The sequence below is a fragment of the Panulirus ornatus genome, chromosome 25 (genome assembly GCF_036320965.1).
Source record: "Panulirus ornatus isolate Po-2019 chromosome 25, ASM3632096v1, whole genome shotgun sequence".
In the NCBI taxonomy this organism is placed as follows: domain Eukaryota; kingdom Metazoa; phylum Arthropoda; class Malacostraca; order Decapoda; family Palinuridae; genus Panulirus; species Panulirus ornatus.
The window spans coordinates 4955963-4977786 of record NC_092248.1 but is presented as its reverse complement, the minus strand read 5'-3'; the positions used below and the strand labels follow the sequence as shown (position 1 = coordinate 4977786).

Genomic DNA, 21824 nt, shown 5'->3' with positions numbered 1-21824 from the left:
AGTTTCGTCACCGTAGAAGATAAGGAAAGAAATATGTCATTCCATAATGACAGTGCTAGTGTCGCCCCTCAGAAGCCTTCTATTCGTAAAGACAGCTTCAGGAAAAGAAAAAAAAAATGGATTCTCTCCTGAAAGGTATGGAGTGAAGGCAGGTGTTCAGATGAATGAAGGGGGGATGATGAAAACATGAGTGTCTGTTTCCTACGACATTTTGTCAAAATTCTTTTACTTTATATTTCATTTTAATATTCATGTATTTCTTGTTAATTACCAAGTCTTCAAATTTCATATATTCATTTACATTTTACAAATAAAAAACACAAAGTTTTCCATAAAAAATAAAGCAGACGACAGATAATATATAAGTATCTGGTAATTCCAATGTTTTAATATTTCCGCCCTTCTAATTATACCCAACAGTTCTTCAGTCATGTGTATGGTCACTGCAAAGTAAACAAAGCACGCTAACCAGATCCAGGAGAATATATCAAAACTCCTCGTCTTGTTTTCACAATGTAACGCTCAGCGAGTGTCAGTATTTATTTTGCTGACTGTACATAGCTTATAAATAATAAGGGAATAATTTTTGTACAGCAGTGGTATTCATCCAGTAGGGAGTCCAGGGTTCTTCAGGCGTCCATATCCTTCCAGCCAGGATATATGACTCCAACAATTGTGTGTGTTGTGTGTGTGTGTGTGTGTGTGTGTGTGTGTGTGTGTGTGTGTGTGTGTGTGTGTGTGTATATATATATATATATATATATATATATATATATATATATATATATATATATATATATATATATATATATGCTGGTAACCCACACAAAAATGAAACACAGTAAGTTCCCAAGTGCACTTTCGTGTAATGATCACATCATCAGGGGAAATACAAGGAAGAATCTGGTATGGCAATGGGTAACCCTCTTTCACCAGTATCAAGTAATGTTTACTTCAGTGTACTCACATTCTCATGTTCTCGTACCGTAACTTCATACTCTTATACGAAGTTTATGCAACTAACTTATAAAGGGAAAATTTTGATTTATCATTTTGATATACTGGTAGGAGAGAGAAAAACTTAGTTTCCAGCTTGGACATTTATTAATAAGCAACAATGCGCATGAAATATATAAACTTGCAAAGATAGTCTGCGAATATATAAAACTGAAATAGAGGAATCATTTTGAGGAAATTATAAAAATTATGAAGAAATCAATGAATAGCAGACCTGATAACTATTTGCCTATATATCACCAAACCTTTGTCAGTATTAAAAAGGGTAACATCACTGATACCATATAAAATATACAACAGTAAATAACCTTTTTCCTAAATCTTTACCATTTAACACACACACACACACACACACACACACACACACACACACACATATATATATATATATATATATATATATATATATATATATATATATATATATATATATATATATATATATATATACTTCTGTTTGATACCTTCAAGCCATAATTTCCTACCATAGCAAGGAAGTGTCGGGGACAAATGAATTGAGCGTCTGATGAGATGTTATCGCCTGGGACCTTCCTCTGTCCCATTATGACTAAAGTTATGAGACAAGTGAGGACAATTTCTAGTCCCCGCCTTTACCCCCCCTTTCCTCTCTGTCGCCTTCTGCTCCGCGCAGAAGATATGTGATAAACTGATTCGTTTGGTATGAATGCCATCACAACCATCCAAGTTGTGAGTAGCTTTCTATAAAATCGGCCAGTGTAAAATGTGCATCTAGAGTGATTGTGTCTTACAACTGTATGATGGAGGTCTCAGTTTTCTCCCTGGACAGACCACAACTACAACTGTATGATGGAGGTCTCAGTTTTCTCCCTGGACAGACCACCACTACAACTGTATGATGGAGGTCTCAGTTTTCTCCCTGGACAGACCACAACTACAACTGTATGATGGAGGTCTCAGTTTTCTCCCTGGACAGACCACAACTACAACTGTATGATGGAGGTCTCAGTTTTCTCCCTGGACAGACCACAACTACAACTGTATGATGGAGGTCTCAGTTTTCTCCCTGGACAGACCACAACTAATGTATTCCCACAAGAAATCCACTATGACGTTCCATGTCTCCCAGTTCAGTCGCTTCTTCGCCATCTGGTAAACCCCAGAATGGTTCTGTGTTTGGTTATAAGTGTGTACTTATTAGTGGATGGAAGGTCTTTATCTTCCACACAGAGTGGAAGGAAGGTCTTTTATCTTCCACACAGAGTGGAAGGAAGGTCTTTTATCTTCCACACAGAGTGGAAGGAAGGTCTTTTATCTTCCACACACAGTGGAAGGAAGGTCTTTATCTTCCACACAGAAATTAACCTGGTAAGAAAGAGTAAGAGGCATTCCTTAATCGCATCAATGTCGTCCATCTGTTCTTCGATGGGCAACTGAGGAAGAACACTGGCTGCATTTCTATATCATTAAGAACCCTCGATGTTCTCTACAAAATCCTCTGTCAGAGAGGTCTTTTGGCCAGAGGGACAAGTGACGTGGTTTCATTCTATACGAAGAGTCTCTCGGTACACCAAATTCATCTCTGGCGTAAGGTCTTTTGGCGTTGTGAGAAATCCTGTTGTTAATCGTCTGTATTAACGTTGATATGCCTGGCTAAAAAGTACCCTTCCGGAAAATGGAGAACGTATTTTGGGACTGAACATTCATATGATTATCCTTCCGTTATGAACTCCTCAGGTACTGCACAGTAAGACTCTTACTAGAGAAAGTATTCTAGCACTCTAAACAATCACCTGTCCTTTGTCCTGTGTGAATGTATCGATTCATTTCTCTATGAACTTTCAAGAGTACACTAAAAAAAAACCAACACACCTCCATAAAAAGATATATTTATTTTGTCATTAAATATTCGTAAGCATCTAAATGTATGCAGAGTCATTTAATGTCCTATGAACTCCTCTAAACGAAATAAAAAAAAGTGTATTCAGTCATATGAAAATTCAGTGGACACATCTGTATAAAACAGCCAAGTGCTGCTTGAAATCAAACATTCCTCCGGGAGATCTTATGGCACTGTGTACATTCATATGGCTTCTCTCCTGCTTGAAGACGTAGGTCCTTGGCTAAAGCTCTACTGTGGCAGAAGGTCGCTTGTCACTATGGACCGTCACACGGCTTCTATCCTACATGACTCTTCATGTGCACCATAAGGGCACACTTACTGACGAAAATCACTTGGCACTGTGAACATTCGTACTGCTTCTCTCTCGTATTTACTTTAATGTGTTGCGTTAAACTACCCCTCTGAGAAAAGGTCTTCAGGCACTGTGAACATTCATATGGCTTTTCTTCTGTATGAATATTCATGTGACTCTTCAAATGGCTCCTTTGTGCGAAGGTCTTTTTGCAGAGAGAACATTCATGTGGCTTCTCTCCTGTATGAACTTTTCTGTGCTCTGCTAAATATCGCTTGTGAGAGAAGGTCTTTGGGCAATATGAACATTCATAAGGCTTCTCTCCCGTATGAATGGGCATGTGCTTCTCTAAACTACTCTTATATGAGAAGGCCTTTGAGCACTCTGAACATTCATATACCTTCTCTTTGGTATGGACATTCATGTGCCTCGCTAAATTATTCTTTTGGGTGAACTTCTTTTGGCAGATTTCGCAACTATGCGGCGTCTCTCCTGTGTGAAGTGTCATGTGCCCTATCAATTTAGTCTTCTGAGCGAAGGTCTTTCGGCAATGTGAACATTCATATGGCTTCACTCCCGCATGAATCTTTAAGTGGCACATTAAATTACCCTTCACAGAGAAGGTCTTATCACAGACTGGACAGTCATACTCCTTCTCTCCTGTATGAATTTTCATATGCTGCTGTAAATTACCTTTGAGGGAAAAGGTCTTTTGGCATTGTGCGCATTCATGTGGCTTTTCCTCCGTATGAACTTCCATATGCCGCACTAAATTACTCCTCCGAGAGAAGGTCTTTAAGCAGTAGGAACATTTATACGACTTCTCTCCCGTGTGAAGCTTCATGTGCCGCACTAAACTGCTCCTCCGAAAGAAGGTCTTCAGGCAACACGAGCATTCATACGAGTTCCCCTCTGTGTGAACGTTCATGTGCCGCATCAAACTACTCCGTCGACAGAAGGTTTTCTCACATTCCGAACACGTCAACTCTTTGTCCTCCATGATGCAATCTCGGGTTATGATTATACTGCAGTCCACAGGTTGACGCCCGTTAAGCAAACCTCTTGTGTTCAGGGAGGTGGAGGGAATGAACCCCCCCAGGAGGTGTAATGGTTGAGATGCGAACAAGAAAGGTGGATGGCGCACTCGAGTCAACCTAAGAGGGTCACCTAAAGTTAACTGTGGTGAGTGAGCTGCTCATAATTCGTGAGTGGTAGAGAACGTAGTGATTTCTGGTCTCGCGTTTGCCTTCCTTTGAAGGACAGGTATCTTGCATCTTAATTACTCACACACAGTTAACCACCAAGCCCTACATCCCAGCACAACCGGGCTAACCATGGCAGTTCCCGAGCTTAACGATCTAAAACCCTCCCTAGCTTACTGGTGTTTCTTAACACTCTTATACAGTTCAGTAGTCCCCCCCTCTACGTGCACTTCCAAGAAGAGTATGAGCTTGACACTGTTCTCTGTTACTTTATGTTTGCTGTCGACCTTTCAGCCTACCACCGTGCACTGACACTTATCATAAAGGAAATAACAATCTTAAATCAATCAGGGAGAAACACTTCTATCATTAATAGAGTCCGTGGACGTGGTTTCTGATTAAGGAAAAATATATATACTATATTTACACATACGTATAGTGAAGTCTGTCTTGGTTATACGGTTTCCAAGTGTATATATCATCAACAATTCATCTACTTTAACCCCCTTCACTACGGTGCAAGTAAAATCTAAGTGAGGCTAATGATAATATAATTTCATTGCACTTTACATCCAGTTTGTATGAGACATTTACTACGGTCCTTCTCACACGTAGTAAAAAGCTTTTCCTGTTTGGATCGGCTTTGTTGTTGCTGTTGAGGTTAGCGTATCTTTTCGAAGCGACTGTCACTTTACTGCTGTTATGAATGCTGTTCCTTCTGCCTCTATCGCTACTGTTCCTATACACTCCAGCTGGCGGTAATGCACTTTCAGGTCTTCTCTGCATATCAGGCATTAGAGATATCTCTGTTGAGTATCAGTATGTATTTCTGTTGTCGAGTGTATCATCATTCTCTGTCGCTCTTCTTCATGTGGTATGGCTCTTCACACTTCTGTAACTCCTTATAATTCGTTCTTGTGGCAACTTCGTCAGCCAGTGAGGAGAGCATCGAGACGCACATATCACACGTTCTTGTGCTGAACGCCAGCAGGAGCAGCTGCCAATGATAGAAAAGTAAATATTAGTAATGAATATAATACACGTGAGACCCTTAGCATCAAGGGCCGCCAGCAGGGAGAGATAAGAATGCTACATGACATGCTGACGATATCCTAAGGTGAGGTCGTCAAAATGCTGATGATCTAGTAAGCTTAGATCTTTAATGCATATGGTGGACATCATATAACAAGATTAGGATCTTTATCTTGAACTTGACCTCACACTATATAAATGATGGTGATGTTGACCATCACAAGCACGAATAAACACTGGCCACACCACCATAGGTCAGGTGTGGGTCATCATCCCACGCTACATCACAGGTCGTGTTGTTCATTACCAACAAGACAAGGGGATTCAACCAGCATCACCTCAGCGTTTAAGAGAGCAAAGTCCATTTTCTTGTCCTTCTTCAGGAGAGAATGATATCTATGTCAGATATGGTGAGAAAAACGGAAAAGGGGGGTAACCAAAGAGGTAGTGTCAGGATGGAATGAATGTAAGATGTTTCGAGGGTACGGAGCCTAAATACCTGGAGGAGAGTTTGCGGCGCAGAAAGGATAAAGCAAATTGGAGCGATGTGGTATACAAGGGACAACGTGCTGTCATTGGGTTGAACCAGGGCATATGAAGCGGTCGATGGAAACCACAGAAAGGTCTGCGGGGCCACCTTATACAGAGTGGGTTTGGGTTTCAGTGCAGTATACATAACAGCTGGATAGTGGCGATGTGAGCGAATAGGGCCATTTCTTCGTCTATTCTTGATGCCATATATATATATATATATATATATATATATATATATATATATATATATATATATATATATATATATATATGACGAAGTTTGTACATAATACTTTTGAGATAAAAATTACCACACGTCATGAAACTAAATACAGAGTGATGCTTCAAATGTGTCCTAAATGAAAACACGAGCAACGTCGGCCAGATGTATACTAAGGTTGTCTTCATTGGTGCTGTAGGTCTGTCAAAGTGTACTTCCATTCTTATGTCCTGATGTGACATAACTTCATATGGCAATATAGTCTACCTGGAACCTAGTTATGGCGACATATGATTTCGATATACTGGTAGGAGAGAGAAAAACTAAGTCTCCTGCTGGAACATTTATTAACGAAGAGGAAAATTCGAATATAATATATATATATATATATATATATATATATATATATATATATATATATATATATATATATATATATATGAATACATATATAAACTTCCACTGAAGGTATGCGAATATATAAACATGAAATACAAGAAACATTTGAAGGCAAACTTTAACATAAAATTTCAAGTAATCATTGTTTGACATGATAAGCAATTACTTCTGTAAATAGCTCCCCACATTTTTCATACATGACAGGTTTTACAATGTCATTGTAATCAACAATACAAAAGCGACTTTGTCATAAATAATAATCAACGGTATTATATAACCCGCCTCCTCTACCTGTGATATCAAGACCACTATAAAACGTATTTATCTATATACCAGCCTGAGCTATAGAAGAACTCAGCGTTTCACGAAAAATTCTGGCATGGCCTCCTTCTTCTCATTCTATCTATCTATCTATCTATCTACATAATATATATATATATATATATATATATATATATATATATATATATATATATATACATATATATATATATATATATATATATATATATATATATATATATATATATATATATATATATATATATATATATATCTGTAAGTGTGGGTGTGTGTGTGTGTGTGACCGAGAAGAAAACTATTTATACGCAATTTTTTTTTTTCAGATATTCTAGTTTTACGTAAAATTTAAAAATCATCAGGGCTTATGTGGAATGCCCCTTTGACCGACGTCATCACCAAATTGCACTTGTTCTCAACCTGTATCAAAAGACGATATAAATATTTTTTTTTTTTTTATAGAGACCAGTATATATTGATCTCTTATATACTGACGTAGTATATATAAGAATTCCCATCCTTAACAGTCGTACAGAAAACCCACCAATATGTACCAATTTCCTTCACTATAACCGGGCAGAAAAACCCCATCAATACGGGCCAACCATTTCATTCACTACGTTCGTACAGAAAACCCACTAACACACGACCATTTCATTCAACTATCGCTTCGCATTTAGTTTGTAACCCAGAGTTCCTGAAGGATGAAAGTGAACGCATTCTGCCAGGATTCATTCATGAAGCTGGCTTACCTGCAAGGGAAAAGCACAAGGGAGAATGAGAGGACGATGATCCCAACAGGAATCACTACGGAAGAAACGGGAAGCTCTGATCTAGCCAACTTAACGGCCAGCAACAGACATTAATAAAAAGTCTTTTACAAAATGACACCCGTGGTTGTGCTGACCACATCGGGAATAAGGACAAGAGACATCGCGCAAGGGATAAGGAAAGGACAGAAGAAAGGACAGTAGACAGATTTACATTAAGTTGGTGTGTGTGGGTGTGTGTGTGGGGGGCTTCGCGTGATCATGAAAGGCCTACAGTTGAGGCTACGGGAGTACGGACTATATTAAGCTGACGTCAGATACCAGAGTACCATCAGCAATCTAGTAGTAGTAGTAGTACATGGGACGTGAGGAGGACAGACACTTGCCCAGATGGAGGGATGGAATAATTCTTGACCAGGGAGTGAACGCAGAAGACAAAGCAAATATCGGAAGCGGGCCATTAAGCCAGGACAAGAAACTATAAAACCAAACCACGAAGCTTCACTTTGGGCTAAAGCGACTGCATAGATGGTGTTCCGTGATTGGTCAGTTTATAAAAGACGAGTACCAGTAAAGGGCCATTCAAGTATGGACATTTCTTCATCTTCAGCTCCTTCGTCCATCAATGCTAAATGTGAGCTTCTGTACTTATGTCATATATCATTATTCTCCTGAAGACAACGTTTCGTTTTTAAATAGTCGAGAATTAATTTCAAGTTCTCACTTTTAAATTTTCCTTGCGACCTTTTACTGTCCACATTCGTAAAGCGTCTGTGTGAATAGCCAAGTGCATCAATAAAGCCTCGTCCCCAGATAAAGGCTTTCATCCGTGAACAACTATAATGCACTCTATACTATATGAAAGATCATATACATCACAGAACCGTCCTTCAGCGTGGTCTTGCCACATTTATAATAAACAATTCCATTATATGTTATCATCTCCAGCTTTCGTAAAGAGACGCCAACTTGTAACATCGGTTTGTGCTGCATTAAATAAATCCTCCGGGAAAAGGTCTTTTGCAATGTTACTTCTCTCTGGTGTGGATTTGTATGTGCTGGAAGAATTCCTCTCTCCTGAAGGAAAATTTTCCATTGTTAAGATTTACATGATTTCTATCCTCTATGAAGTGATGTCTCCAAATAAGTCACCCTTCAAATAGGTCTTTTCGTAAAGATGTTATGAATAATCATATGGTTCACTAAAAAGCATTTAGAAAAGTCCTTTTCCTCACAGGTAGCATTCCATATTTTGGCACTGTGAACAGTCATATGGCATTTATTCTATATGAGTTTTTAAGTGCCGCAACAAATTACGCTTTTGGGAGAAAGTCTTTGGGCAGTGTGAACATTCGTGAGGCTTCTCTCCGGTATGTATTCTTATGTGCTGCAGTAAATTACTCCTCTGAGAGAAACTCTTTGGGCACTGTGAGCATTCAAATGGTTTCTGTCCCGTGTGAACATTCATGTGAGCCTTTAAATGGCTGCCCTGGGTAAAGGTCTTATTACAGAGTACACATTCATACGGCTTCTCTCCTGTATGAACTCTCATGTGTTCCGCTAAATTCCTCTTACGGGAAAAGGTCTTCTGGCAATGTGAACATTCAAAGGGCCTCTCTCCCGTGTGAACGGACATATGCTTCACTAACCTATTCTTAAACGAGAAGGTCCTCAGGCACTGTGAACATTTATATGGCTTCTCTCTTGTATGTACGTTCATGTGCCTCCTCAGGGTAGTCCTCTGGGCGAAGTTCTTTTGGCAGGTTGCACATCGATACGGCTTCTCTCCTGTATGAACTCTTATGTGCCCTAATAAATCATTCTTCTGAGAGAAGGCCTTTAGGCATAGTGAACACTCATAGGGCTTTACTCCTGCATGAACTTTCAAGTGGCTCACTAAATTACTCCTCCCGGTGAAGGCCTTTTCACAGAGTTCACATTGGAACGGCTTTTCTCCTGTATGTATCTTTATATGCTGCTGTAAGTTACCCTTATGAGAAAAAGTCTTTTGGCACTGTGTACATTCATAAGGCTTCTCTCCTGTATGAACATTCATATGCCTCTCCAAGGTACTCTTATAAGTAAAGGCCTTTTGGCAATATGCACATATATATGGCTTCTTTCCTATGCGACCGTTCATGCGCTGCCCTAAACTGCTCTTGTGGCATTGTGAACATGATCCTTTGTCTTCCATGACGCAGTCCTGTGGTATAATTGTACCGCACTGTGAACATGTCACTCGTTTATCTTCCACGACGGTCTTGTGTTACGATTACACTGCACTCACACAGGTGACACCCGTGACAATTTCACGTTCAGGGAGGCGGAGGGAATGATAACCTCCAGCAGGTGATGCGTTTAGGATGTATACAAGATCGGTGAGTGGTGCTCCACTCCTACTCGAAGTTAACTTCAGTGGGACGAACTCCTCATAATCCCTGGGTGGTGGTGAATGTTTTGACTTCTCGTCTCGCGTTTGTCTTCAATAGAGGGTCGGGTTCCCTACCTCCTAATCATCCATATAGTTAAACATCAAACCCCACTTCCTAACACGACTGGCTGACCATGGCAGCCCCTGTATATTATGATCTATAATCCTCCCGGTTTACTGATTCAGCAGTCCCTATTCAAGCACTTTCCACGAGATTTTACATTCTCCTAAAGTGAGAGTCTCCTACTCCCTCATGCTTTCCAGCCATTCAACCTACTACTTTATGCAAACATTCAACGTAAAAAGTATAAAGAGAAGCAAGAAAAAATCAGTTCAAAACCCATTTATCATTACATTAATTCAGGGTTGGACATGAATCTTGACAAGATGTATGTACTGACACAAGAATCGTCACACACATTTAAAGTATATATCATCAACACATTGTTTTAACCCTTATCTGTTTTCCTAACCAAAAATAAATGTCAAATGATTACATAATTTCAAATATCATATCCAGTCCAATTATATATCCAGTCTGAATATATTACACATGAGCTTCGATCCTTCTCATTCGTTCTCACACCTTTTCATATGGCTGCTTCTGGCTTTGTTCTTGTTGTTAATGTCTCATGTTTCTGCCACTGTCACTTTCCTGTTCATTTTCATGTTGTTCCTCTTGCTGCCTCTGTTCTAAATGTTGCTATATCCTCCTGAAGTCCTTAATGTCCTTCGGCTTCTACATATTCAATATCATAGATTTAATTTTAATCATTCTGTTTCTGTTTTTGTCGCTGAATGTTAAGCGTTGTTTTGGGAAAGTTATTCACACTCCCACAGTTGTTATATTTCGTTCTTGTGCCAGCTTGTCAGTCAGGTGAGTTTGGAGGCACATTTCACACGTTCTTGTGTTGAACGCCAGCAGGAGCAGCTGCCAATGACAGAAAAGTAAACATTAGTATTATATGTCATACACACGAGACCCTTAGCATCAAGGGCCGCCAGCAGGGAGAGATAAGAATGCTACATGACATGCTGACGATATCCCAAGATGAGGTCGTCAAAATGCTGATGATCTAGTAAGCTTAGATCTTTAATGCATATGGTGGACATCATAACAAGACTAGGATCTTATCTTGACTCAGACCTCAGGTTATGTAATGATGATGTTGTTGTTGACCATGAAAACGATTACGCAATGGCTACAACATTTCAGTCTTGATCATCACCTCACGCTACATAATAACTTCCGGCATTTGGTTTACCCAGAAGACAATTTGACTGAGCCAACAGATGCGTTTTAAGAGGAAAGAAAGAAAAAAATAATGGCAGTCTGGGATTGGGAGTCTAAAAGGAGATGATTCCGTTACTGTTTCCTGATGACACGGTGCTGGTGTCAGTTTCGAGTGAGATTTTGCAAAAGATGGTTTATGAGGTTGGAAAACTGTGTGAAAGGGGAGATTTGAGAGTAAACGTGGATAAAGGCAAGCTTAATAGGTCTACCAGAGGGAAGCGATGGAGAGGGAGACAGACAGATGGGTTAAGTTGTAAGTTTGAATGGAGAGAACCTGGAGGAAACAAGACCGTTTCAGGTGCCTGGAGGTGGTTTTGCAAGCGAAATAAACCATAAGACCAGATGCGAGCCACAGGGTCCTGGAAGCATTGTGCATTGTATAGAAAGTGAGGTCCCTCTCTGTTAGAGGCACACATGGGTATGTTTGATGGTGTAGCAGCCCCGATGATGCTGTAAGGATACGAGGTTTATTAGGTCTTGGGTGGAAGAAAAATAAAAAGTATGGAAAAGATTGTGTTGAAAATTAAATGTTTGATGACAATTTGTCGTGTAAGGAGGGTTGATCGAATAAGGTATGATAGGGTAAGAGAGAGGTGTGATGGTAAGCTGCCTATGCATGGAGCTGAAGAGGTTTTTGTTTGAGTTATTTGGACATATGGAGAGAATGAAGCAGAGGGAACAAGGGAAAAGAGGGAACCAGAGGAGGGGGAAGGATGCAGTGACAGATGCATTGAGCGATCGTGGCCTTACACGCTCATGCAGGAGGGTACAAGGTGTCATGAGACAGTGAACTGGAATGATGTGTTATACAGGGGACGACGTACTGTCAGTGGGCTGAAACAGGGCATATGAAGTGCCGTCTCAGCTGTCATGCCAAATACAATATCGTGGTGTTTCAAACATTAATTCAATTCATACCTCATTGCCAACAGATGTATGGACATGGGAGATGCCTTGAATTTCCCAAAGATTCTAATGCAGTGTACTCTCATTCTTTTCTTCCAATGTATCGGTACTTCGCTGGCTTATACGAAGCACATGAACCATACTTAATGTATTGATTTATCATTTCGATATACTGGTAGGAGAGAGAAAAACTTCCAGGTTACAAATTGGAAAAATTTATTAACAAGAAAACTAGAACTTCCACTGATGGTATGCGAACATTTCAACTCGAAAAATGAAAAGTGCTTAAAGACAAACCTTCAGGATACATTGTAAGGAAATCAATGTATAGCAGAGTAGGCATTCCTTCCTCTAAAGTAACCTTAACCTTCATCATAAGTTTAACATTACCATCGCCAATAACTCTTATGTACATGAACAACAACCCACAACAACCCAATAATAATCTAATCTTACATTTAACAAATTCAAACGTGAATGTATATCAGAAGGATATGTTCCAATCAAGAATGAAATCCTACAATTCACATTGTAAATATCCTATAACTAAAATACAAACCTAAAAGACATGGGAGAGTCCTACCTGAAATCTAATGGAAAGTTTAGAAAAGAAGAAAATCTGAATAGGTACGTCATTTTTTACCTATGGCAAAACTATTCCTGTTGGACACGACAGTTCACTCACTCGCAGAAGAAATGCTGACAAAGCGAGACAAAACGCGCGGTCGAAAATGGGTGATCATTGCTGTCAAAATGATTACGTAGCGCTGAAAGGGAGGTTTGGGTGATCAGGCTTGTACTAATTGCCTTGAAGTGTTCATGGATACGGCTCCTAAGGCTCACCCTTCGTCTTGCCAATGCACATTACAACTATTGTACTGACAAACTCACGCTAGTGCAGCCCTTCTACGAATCTCGTCCTTGAACTTGGGGGAAAAAAAATTTAGGTCGTGATTCTTTTTTTGGTTTTGAAAACTAGAGTTCATCTGAGGATAAGATTCAAAAAGACAGTAACCATTTAGGTGATAAATTAATTTTTCCAGTGACTAGAAGAAAAAAAATAACATTGCTATGCGTGGTTGATAACTTCACTAAGACAACGAAAAAGGTTTTGTGTCATAATTATATACAACTTACATAATTCAATGAACACCCCATTCATTAACAAAGTCATCTTTCCATTCTAGTTTTATGTGGTCGCTTGCCACCTTGAAGGAGAATGGATTCTAATCTGTGTGAGTTTTCATGTGCCACATGAGAGAAACCTTCTTGGAAGGATGTCTTGCGGCACTGGCTTCTCTCGTCATGTATTCTCATGTACTGCACCATGTTACACTTCTGAGAGGTCGGTCTTTCGACAATGTGAACATTCTAATCACTTCTTTTCTTTGTGAACATTCATGTGAGCCCATAAATGACTCCCCTGGGTAAAGGTCTTCTTGCACAGTGTACATTCATACGGCTTTTCTCCTGTATGGAGTCTCATGTGTTCCACTAGATATTGTCTATTGGAGAAGGTCTTCAGGCAATGGGAACATTCATAGGGCCTCTCCCCGGTGTGAACTGCCAAATGCTTCAATAAACTATGCTTCAATGTGAAGGACTTTATGCAATGTGAACATTTATATGGCTTCTCTCCCGTATGAACTTTCATGTGAGTGACTAAGGTACCCTTCTGGGTGAATTTCTTTTGGCAGAGTGCACATTCATACCGCCTCTCCCCTGTATGAATTTTCATGTGTTCCCTTAAATGAGACTTTTGATAGAAGGTCTTTGAGCACAGTGTACATTTGTGTGGCTTCAATCCAGCAAGGACATTCAAGTGGTTCTTTAAGGCGCTTTTAAAGGAGAAGGTCTTTCCACAATCATCACATTCATATGGCTTCTCTTCTGTATGAATTTTCATATGCTGCTGTAAATCACTGTTTCTAGCAAAAGACTTTCCGCACTCTGTACATTCAAATGGCTTCTCTCTTGTATGAATAATCATATGCACCTTCAAAGTACTCCTATAAGTGAATATCTTTTGGCAATGTGCACATGTATATGGCTTCTTTCCTGTATGACCGTTCACGCGCTGCCCTAAACTGCTCTTGTGGCATTGTGAACATGTTGATCCTTTGTCTTCCATGACGCAGTCCTGTGGTATAATTATACTACACTGTGAACATGTCACTCGTTTATCTTCCATGACGCAGTCTTGTGTTACGATTACATTGCACTCACACCTGTGACAATTTCACGTTCAGGGAGGCGGATGGAATGATAACCTCCAGCAGGTGATGCGTTTGGGATGTATACAAGATCGGTGAGTGGTGCTCCACTCCTACTCAATGTTATTAACTTCAGTGGGACGAACTCCTCATAATCCCTGGGTGGTGGTGAATGTTTTGACTTCTCGTCTCGCGTTTGTCTTCAATAGAGGGTCGGGTACCCTACCTATTAATCATCCATATAGTTAAACATCAAACCCCACTTCCTAACACGACTGGCTGACCATGGCAGCCCCTGTATATTATGATCTATAATCCTCCCGGTTTACTGATTCAGCAGTCCCTATTCAAGCACTTTCCAGTCATTTAACCAACTAACTGACGCAAACACTCAGCGTAAAAGATATAAATAGAAGCAAGAAAAAAAATCAGTTCGAAACCCACTTATCATTACATAAACACAAAAATCGTCACACAGATCTAAGGTATATATCATCAACACATTGTTTTAACCCTTATCTGTTTTCCTAACCAAAAATAAATGTGTCAAATGATTACATAATTTCAATGATTATATCCAGTCTGAATATATTACACATGAGCTTCGGTCCTTCTCATTCGTTCTCACACCTTTTCATATGGCTGTTTCTGGCTTTGTTCTTGTTGTTAATGTCTCATGTTTCTGCCACTGTCACTTTCCTGTTCATTTTCATGTTGTTCCTCTTGCTGCCTCTGTTCTAAACGTTGCTATATCCTCCTGAAGTCCTTAATGTCCTTCGGCTTCTACATATTCAACATCATTGATCTAATTCTAATCATTTTGTTTCTGCTTTTGTCACTGAATGTTAAGCGTTGATTTAGTAATGTTATTCACACTCCCACAGTTGCTATATTTCGTCATTGTGCCAGCTTGTCAGTCAGGTGGGTTTGGAGGCACATATCACACGTTCTTGCCTTGAACACCAGCAGGAGCAGCTGCCAATGACAGAAAAGTAAACATTAGTATTATATGTCGTACACGTGGCGTGACAATACATGGGTCTTCACAGACATATAGAATATGAGGTATTTCTCTTTTGGGTAAGTGATTTTCTTTACTTTTCTGTTCTTGGAACAGGATATCTCTACGTGTCTCATCTCTTCTACCAAGCACAAAGAGCCTGAGAACGACCTAAAAGGTTTGTTGTTGATATTCATTCCAGTGTATCATTTCCAGCAACACAATAACAGAGGTTGATCAGCTTTACTCTGAATAGACAACCGCCTAAAACATCCCAACGTTTAATTCAACAAAACATTTTCTCTCCGTCGTTTTCGACTCATTAAAACACGTTGTATGGTGTATTCCCCTGCAGCAGATGTCATATAAATAATGAGTTTAACTAAATGTTCGTTTAATGTTTAATCCAAGTTATGATAACCAATCAGGTTTAAGAATTGTAGTAATGTTCCATATATAGTCACTGTAATGTGTGTGAATGTATAGTTATATGTTATCTGAGTGCAGGCAGTGCACGTTTGGGTACACTGGCTGGTGCCATTTGGGTGTAGGTAGTGTAAAAGGAATGTAAGTTATTACAAAGGAATGGGTGTAGTTTGGGGACACATGTGAGTAAACACTTGCCCAACAGAATTGGAAACATATACCACTAAAATTTTCCAGAGGGGTCCCACTTTGCAAATCAAATATATGTCAAATAATTCACACGTTCCAAGATAATATGATTTCAGGCCGCGAGAATCAAAGCCATTTTCAGATGCTCATACACTGCCAACATACATTCCGTGCACGACCATTTACGGCGTCACAAAGCACAAAATGCGTAAACGAAAGACTAATCAAAAAAAAGGGCTACATGGATATTCAACTTCTTAAAGAAGGGAACGCATTTGATCGTACCCAAGGCCTACGCCATATGAAGCGCTAATTCCTACCACAGCGAGACAAAGACCGAGACATCACCGATGAACAATGGACAGGGAACTCCCTTTCAACAGTAAATGTACGACCGACTGGTTGTTTGAGTTTGAGTCACCTCTTTAGGCTGACCCCCCATCTGACTGAACCAGTAAGGCTGGCTCCCTATGACCTGACCTGGCCTTGCACTGGTGACCCTGCAGGATGACCCCAGTGAGGCACACAACAACATGTGGCTGACTTCGTAAGTAAGGCTAGTGCTAGAAAAAGGGGGATCAACGATTGCTGATGTTCGTCTCAACTGAGGTTTAGCGCGAGCGCACAGAATAGCGCAATGTCGTAACGCTTACGTAATTGTCTTCCTCCCACACATACCAGGCGCTAACCAGTGCCAGAAATCCTAGGCCTGGTGGCTCTCGACAAGGCACACCTCAACCTGGTACTCCTTTGTTGGGAAAGAAAGTTGAAGGGTGTTATGGAGATGACCTTTCCAGGAACACATGTTTGGAGATGACACTTCTGGGAATTTCTTACTCAGTGCTTAACGAAGATGACTGTCTCTTCTATGTCGCACTTTATCTTCCTAACCTACTCTTCTCAATCTGTCCAATCTAACGTCGTCTCTGCTTCCTTTCTCCATTAAATTTCTATACGTCTTCTTTTTCTTCTCTCTCACTTCTCCATCGTTCATCCATCCATAGGTCTGTTTCACATGCCTAGATCCCTCTTTTCTCTCGCATAAGAGACATATAACTTTCGTCTTCCTCACGATGACCTAACAGCATTTCTCTATCTAATCTCTGACCCTCAGTTCTTCCCTTCGGTACGTTTTGTTTTTTTCTTAACTGATCTACAAGGCACGAGTAAACCATGCCCCAGTCAAAGGTCACCTCAGGTGAAAGGAAAAGAATAAGAAAAAGAAAATGTAGCATAGAAATTCATCAAGGACCTGCAGATGTCCCTAGACCTAACTCTTAAAGACAGATAAGATACAGGAAGGAGGAAGACAACGCCACATCTCAGCCTTTCGAAAGAAGAAAGCATTATAGCAGTCACTCTTCCAGCGCTTGGCCTCAACAGACCCAATGGCTCCCACGGGTTCAAGCCTTGGTGATAGGGTACACACGCACACACCTCACGAGAACAGAGACCAGAATAATAAATGAAGCGCAGAGAGAGAGAGAGAGAGAGAGAGAGAGAGAGAGAGAGAGAGAGAGAGAGAGAGAGAGAGAGAGAGAGAGCAACAACATCGCGGATAACAGGGAAAAGAGTAGTTGACGGAAGGTAATGCCGGGAGAATCAATGAGAGAGATGGCCTTTTGAGTCCCCTCACCTTGAAAAGCCTTGTGGAGGAGGAACCATCCCAGATATAAGAGCAGTAACTGCTTTCTCATCCAACGTTACCAGTCATCGGCAGTGTCTTAAAGAAATATGAACAAAAGGCACACATTTTACATGGTCTCTTTTAGCCTCTCCCTATCTCATTTGAGTAACAGTTACATCCTCGCATACAAGGAGGAATGAGCTTCACGATATCTTATCGGTCCAATGATTTAAGTGCGTCTGATGGTAACCTGATGGTAACCGTGGACACTATAGTGTTTGGCTAACTTGGAGTTGGTTCATGTTCAACCGACAGTCACTTCTGGCATGTGAGTCTGTGGTCTTCGTCGCTGTATTAATCACAAGAGTCCTTCTGGTTTCCATGTATAATCAATTCCTCAGAAACCCTATGATCACTTACCTACACTCGGGTTTTCAGAGCTTCACCCGACTGGGGGAGGAGCTGTTGTTGGTCGAGCCATAAGAAGGTTATACCCTGAGGGAGAGAGAAGGTGTGGCTATGGCTTTGGAATTATCATGAAGACCTGAAGGACGTGTTTAAGACTGAATATTGCCGGCTACAAGTTGACGTTAACGTCCTTAATGGCCTACTGTTGAGAGGAGCAGCAAAGGGTCATATATGCAGTGTGTGTGTGTGTTAATGGCCTACTGTTGAGAGGAGCAGCAAAGGGCCATATATGCAGTGTGTGTGTGTGTGTGTGTGTGTGTGTGTGTGTGTGTGTGTGTGTGTGTGTGTGTGTGTGTGTGTGTTGGTGCATTGTAACTACATACTGGCAGCCTGAATAACCCTGGTAGTTAACAGGTCGAAAGGTTATAGAACAAATCAGGGATCCGATTCCCCAAGACCGTCTGGAACAGGCCTTTTTGTCTAATAACAACTCGTTTTCTGTGAGTGTGAGTATGGGGGGGTCTTACTTGTAAATCTGCAACTGGAGTTTCGAGAGAAAACGAAAGAAAAAAAAATCATAAAAGTTTTTTGTTTTTACATATGTTAAGTATGGTCATGTCACTGGCATTATCTCTAATTACAAACAGATTACAAGACCCTCGTAATCACTTATGACAACTGGTGAGACGAGAACGAGCAGACTACGTGACCTACCGTAATTGACTGAGGTCAAACATAATTACGTCACTATACTCTCCAGATGTTATTATTTCCCTGAGACTGAGAACTTACTCTTAATCATCAAAGGATGGTGCTGGTATGATTCTTCTGAGGTGACGTACAAACCACATCATCTCCAAGCCTTTGGTAAAGCCCCAGGGGGGACGCACTGTCAAACAATGAAGGACTGACATTACAACTCTAGAATGGCAGAGTTAAAAGTCAGTTCACCATACGGCGGGAGGTTTATGGTGACTGGAATCTAAAACTGAACACACACACACACACACACACACACACACACACACACACACACACACACACGCGCGCGAGTTAAGATATCAGTGACGGCCTAAGGTGGTGGTAGGTCCAGCTGTGCTTGAGGTGGTAGTGGCAAGTCCATCTGTGCTTGAGAAGGCGGTGGTAGGTTGGAGGCAGGTCCAGCAGTGCTTGAGGTGGTAGTGGCAGGTCCAGCTGTGCTTAAGGTAGTGGCAGGTCCAGCTGTGCTTGAGGTGGTAGTGGCAGGTCCAGTTGTGCTTGAGGTGGTAGTGGCAGGTCCAGTTGTGCTTGAGGTGGTAGTGGCAGGTCCAGCTGTGCTTGAGGTGGTAGTGGCAGGTCCAGCTGTGCTTGAGGTTGGAGGCAAGTCCAGCTATGCTTCAGGGTAGTGGCAAGTCCATCTGTGCTTGAGAAGGCGGTGGCAGGTTGGAGGCAGGTCCAGCAGTGCTTGAGGTGGTAGTGGCAGGTCCAGCTGTGCTTGAGGTTGTGGCAGGTCCAGCTGTGCCCTCGGTAGCGGTAAAATACAGATGATCAGCGTCGGATGACTGTTCATCTAGACATAACCAAATCGTTTTTATTTTCTTATCCAATTTTCACTACCAAATCTGAAATATCCTGAATGGTATCTTTACCATGGCTTCAGCTGTACATGAATGTATATGATGTGCTTCTTTTCCTCTCTATATCTTCGTCTAAAAGTGTATTGTTACTGAAATACAAAAGCTGTGCATATTGCAGTTTTCCCACAGCAGTAAATATGTCACTGTACGTGGAGTGTGTGTGTGTGTGTGTGTGTGTGTGTGTGTGTGTGTGTGTGTGTGTGTAAGATATGAGCCGAGGTTATGTGGACAAGAGATCTACGCCTAAAGCACTTTGTTGATCCAGATCCCAACTTATTCCAAGGTTTTGCCTGAATTTGGTTACCTTTGTTTACACGAGAAACACATTACTTTCAAGCAAATAAGAAATATACATATATATATATATATATATATATATATATATATATATATATAGAGAGAGAGAGAGAGAGAGAGAGAGAGAGAGAGAGAGAGAGAGAGAGAGAGAGAGAGAGCAATCTGATGGCGCACTTACAAGTGATTCATCGCACACTTCGCTCTCGCTGAAGTTGATCTGTATAACAGCGTTACACAAGCTCAAACTGACAACTTAAGCATAAATGCCGACGGAACTGACTGAACCAAATGGCGTGTGTTAGCAGAATTCCGGAGGGCAGATGCTATATATGTGTTTGCGTATATATATATATATATATATATATATATACATACACACATACATGCCCATACACGCACATATACATTTCAACGTATACATACACAGACATATACATATACACACATGTATTTATTCATACTTGCTGCCTTCATCCATTCCCGTCGCCACCCCGCCACACAGGATATAGCAACCCCCCCTCCCGCGATATATACATATATATATATATATATATATATATATATATATATATATATATATATATATATATATATATATATAATCTTCGATCTCTGGTGGATCAGACGCTTGGCTTTTCTCGTCCTGTTATATCAAACCCCAACTTTTATTCGTCGCTATTATTCGAAACATCAGTAACGTCGTAATGTAATGCCCAGTACACTGTAAATGTTACAACCCTGACCATTGATATTGTTACTGTTATGGCTAATGTTACCGCTGGCCAGCTGGTTATAGTCGGTTCAGCAGCCACTGCCTCTGTACGTGGGTGTACTTAGCTGTCTATGTACGTGGGTGTACTTAGCTGCCTCTCTACGTGGGTGTACTTAGCTGCCTCTGTACATGGGTGTACTTAGCTGTCTATGCGCGAGGGTGTGCTTAGCTGTCTCTGTACGTGGGTATATTTAGCTGTATATGTAAGTGGGTGTATCTTAGCTGCCTCTGTACGTGGTCGTACTTAGCTGCCTCTGTACGTGGGTGTACTTTAGCTGCCTCTGTGCGTTGGTATACTTAGCTTCTGCATGTGTACGTGTGTGTGCATAATTGATGAATGTATATGTTTGTATACTTTCTTGCATGTGTATGTGTATGTAGTTTGATGGTGCATGTGAATGTGTGTGTGTGTGTGTGTGTGTGTGTGTGTGTGTGTGTGTGTGTGTGTGTGTGTGTGTGTGTGTGTGTGTGTGTGTATTAAAAGAACTACAGTATATGTACGAGTGTGCACGTAGCTGATGCACATGTGTATGAGTGCACGTAAATAGCTGCCACACGCGTATAATATCGTCTTCGTACCATCTGGTAAGCCACAAATATACCCTACCAGTATGGTTGAGGTTGTGTTGTTCCTGCAGTACTTAGACCAAAGGATATTCAACCGTTTTTTGTAACAAATGTCTGACACAATTCACATAAACATGTCTGACTCCTTCAGTCATATAACATCTGATTCATTCTATCTTTTCCCCGTCTTATTTTTATAACAATAGAATACAATTTTCCTTCATACTCTATAATGTGTATGCGGTCTTGTGTGTAAATAGTGACTCCATGTTCAACCACACTTGGCCAGCCTCTCTGGCTCTGTGTATGACGGATCTCGATACACACTGCACTGGCCAGCTTCTACTGGCCCTGTGTGTGTGTGGTGACTCATACAGACATCCACCACCACACACGCCAACTCTCATATCTCGTTGTTACGTTGGCTGAC

General features: G+C 40.7%; 1 protein-coding gene across 19 annotated transcripts in view; it reads right to left on the bottom strand.

The window, feature by feature from the left end:
- Positions 1-21824, bottom strand: part of LOC139757189 (uncharacterized) — a 145513-nt gene that overhangs the window by 98430 nt on the left and 25259 nt on the right. For 3 of the 19 annotated variants that reach the window (XM_071677327.1, XM_071677326.1, XM_071677328.1), the window contains exon 3: positions 1069-5390. The exons of 10 other annotated variants lie outside the window; for them this stretch is intronic. In XM_071677327.1, the coding sequence (XP_071533428.1) occupies positions 3175-4191 (1017 nt within the window). In that variant the 5' untranslated portion in view covers positions 4192-5390 and the 3' untranslated portion in view covers positions 1069-3174. Of the gene's footprint in view, positions 1-1068; positions 5391-6567; positions 11011-12478; positions 15468-21824 lie in introns of those variants that run through there. 6 more of the 19 variants (XM_071677337.1, XM_071677335.1, XM_071677338.1 and 3 more) reach the window with 3 other exon arrangements.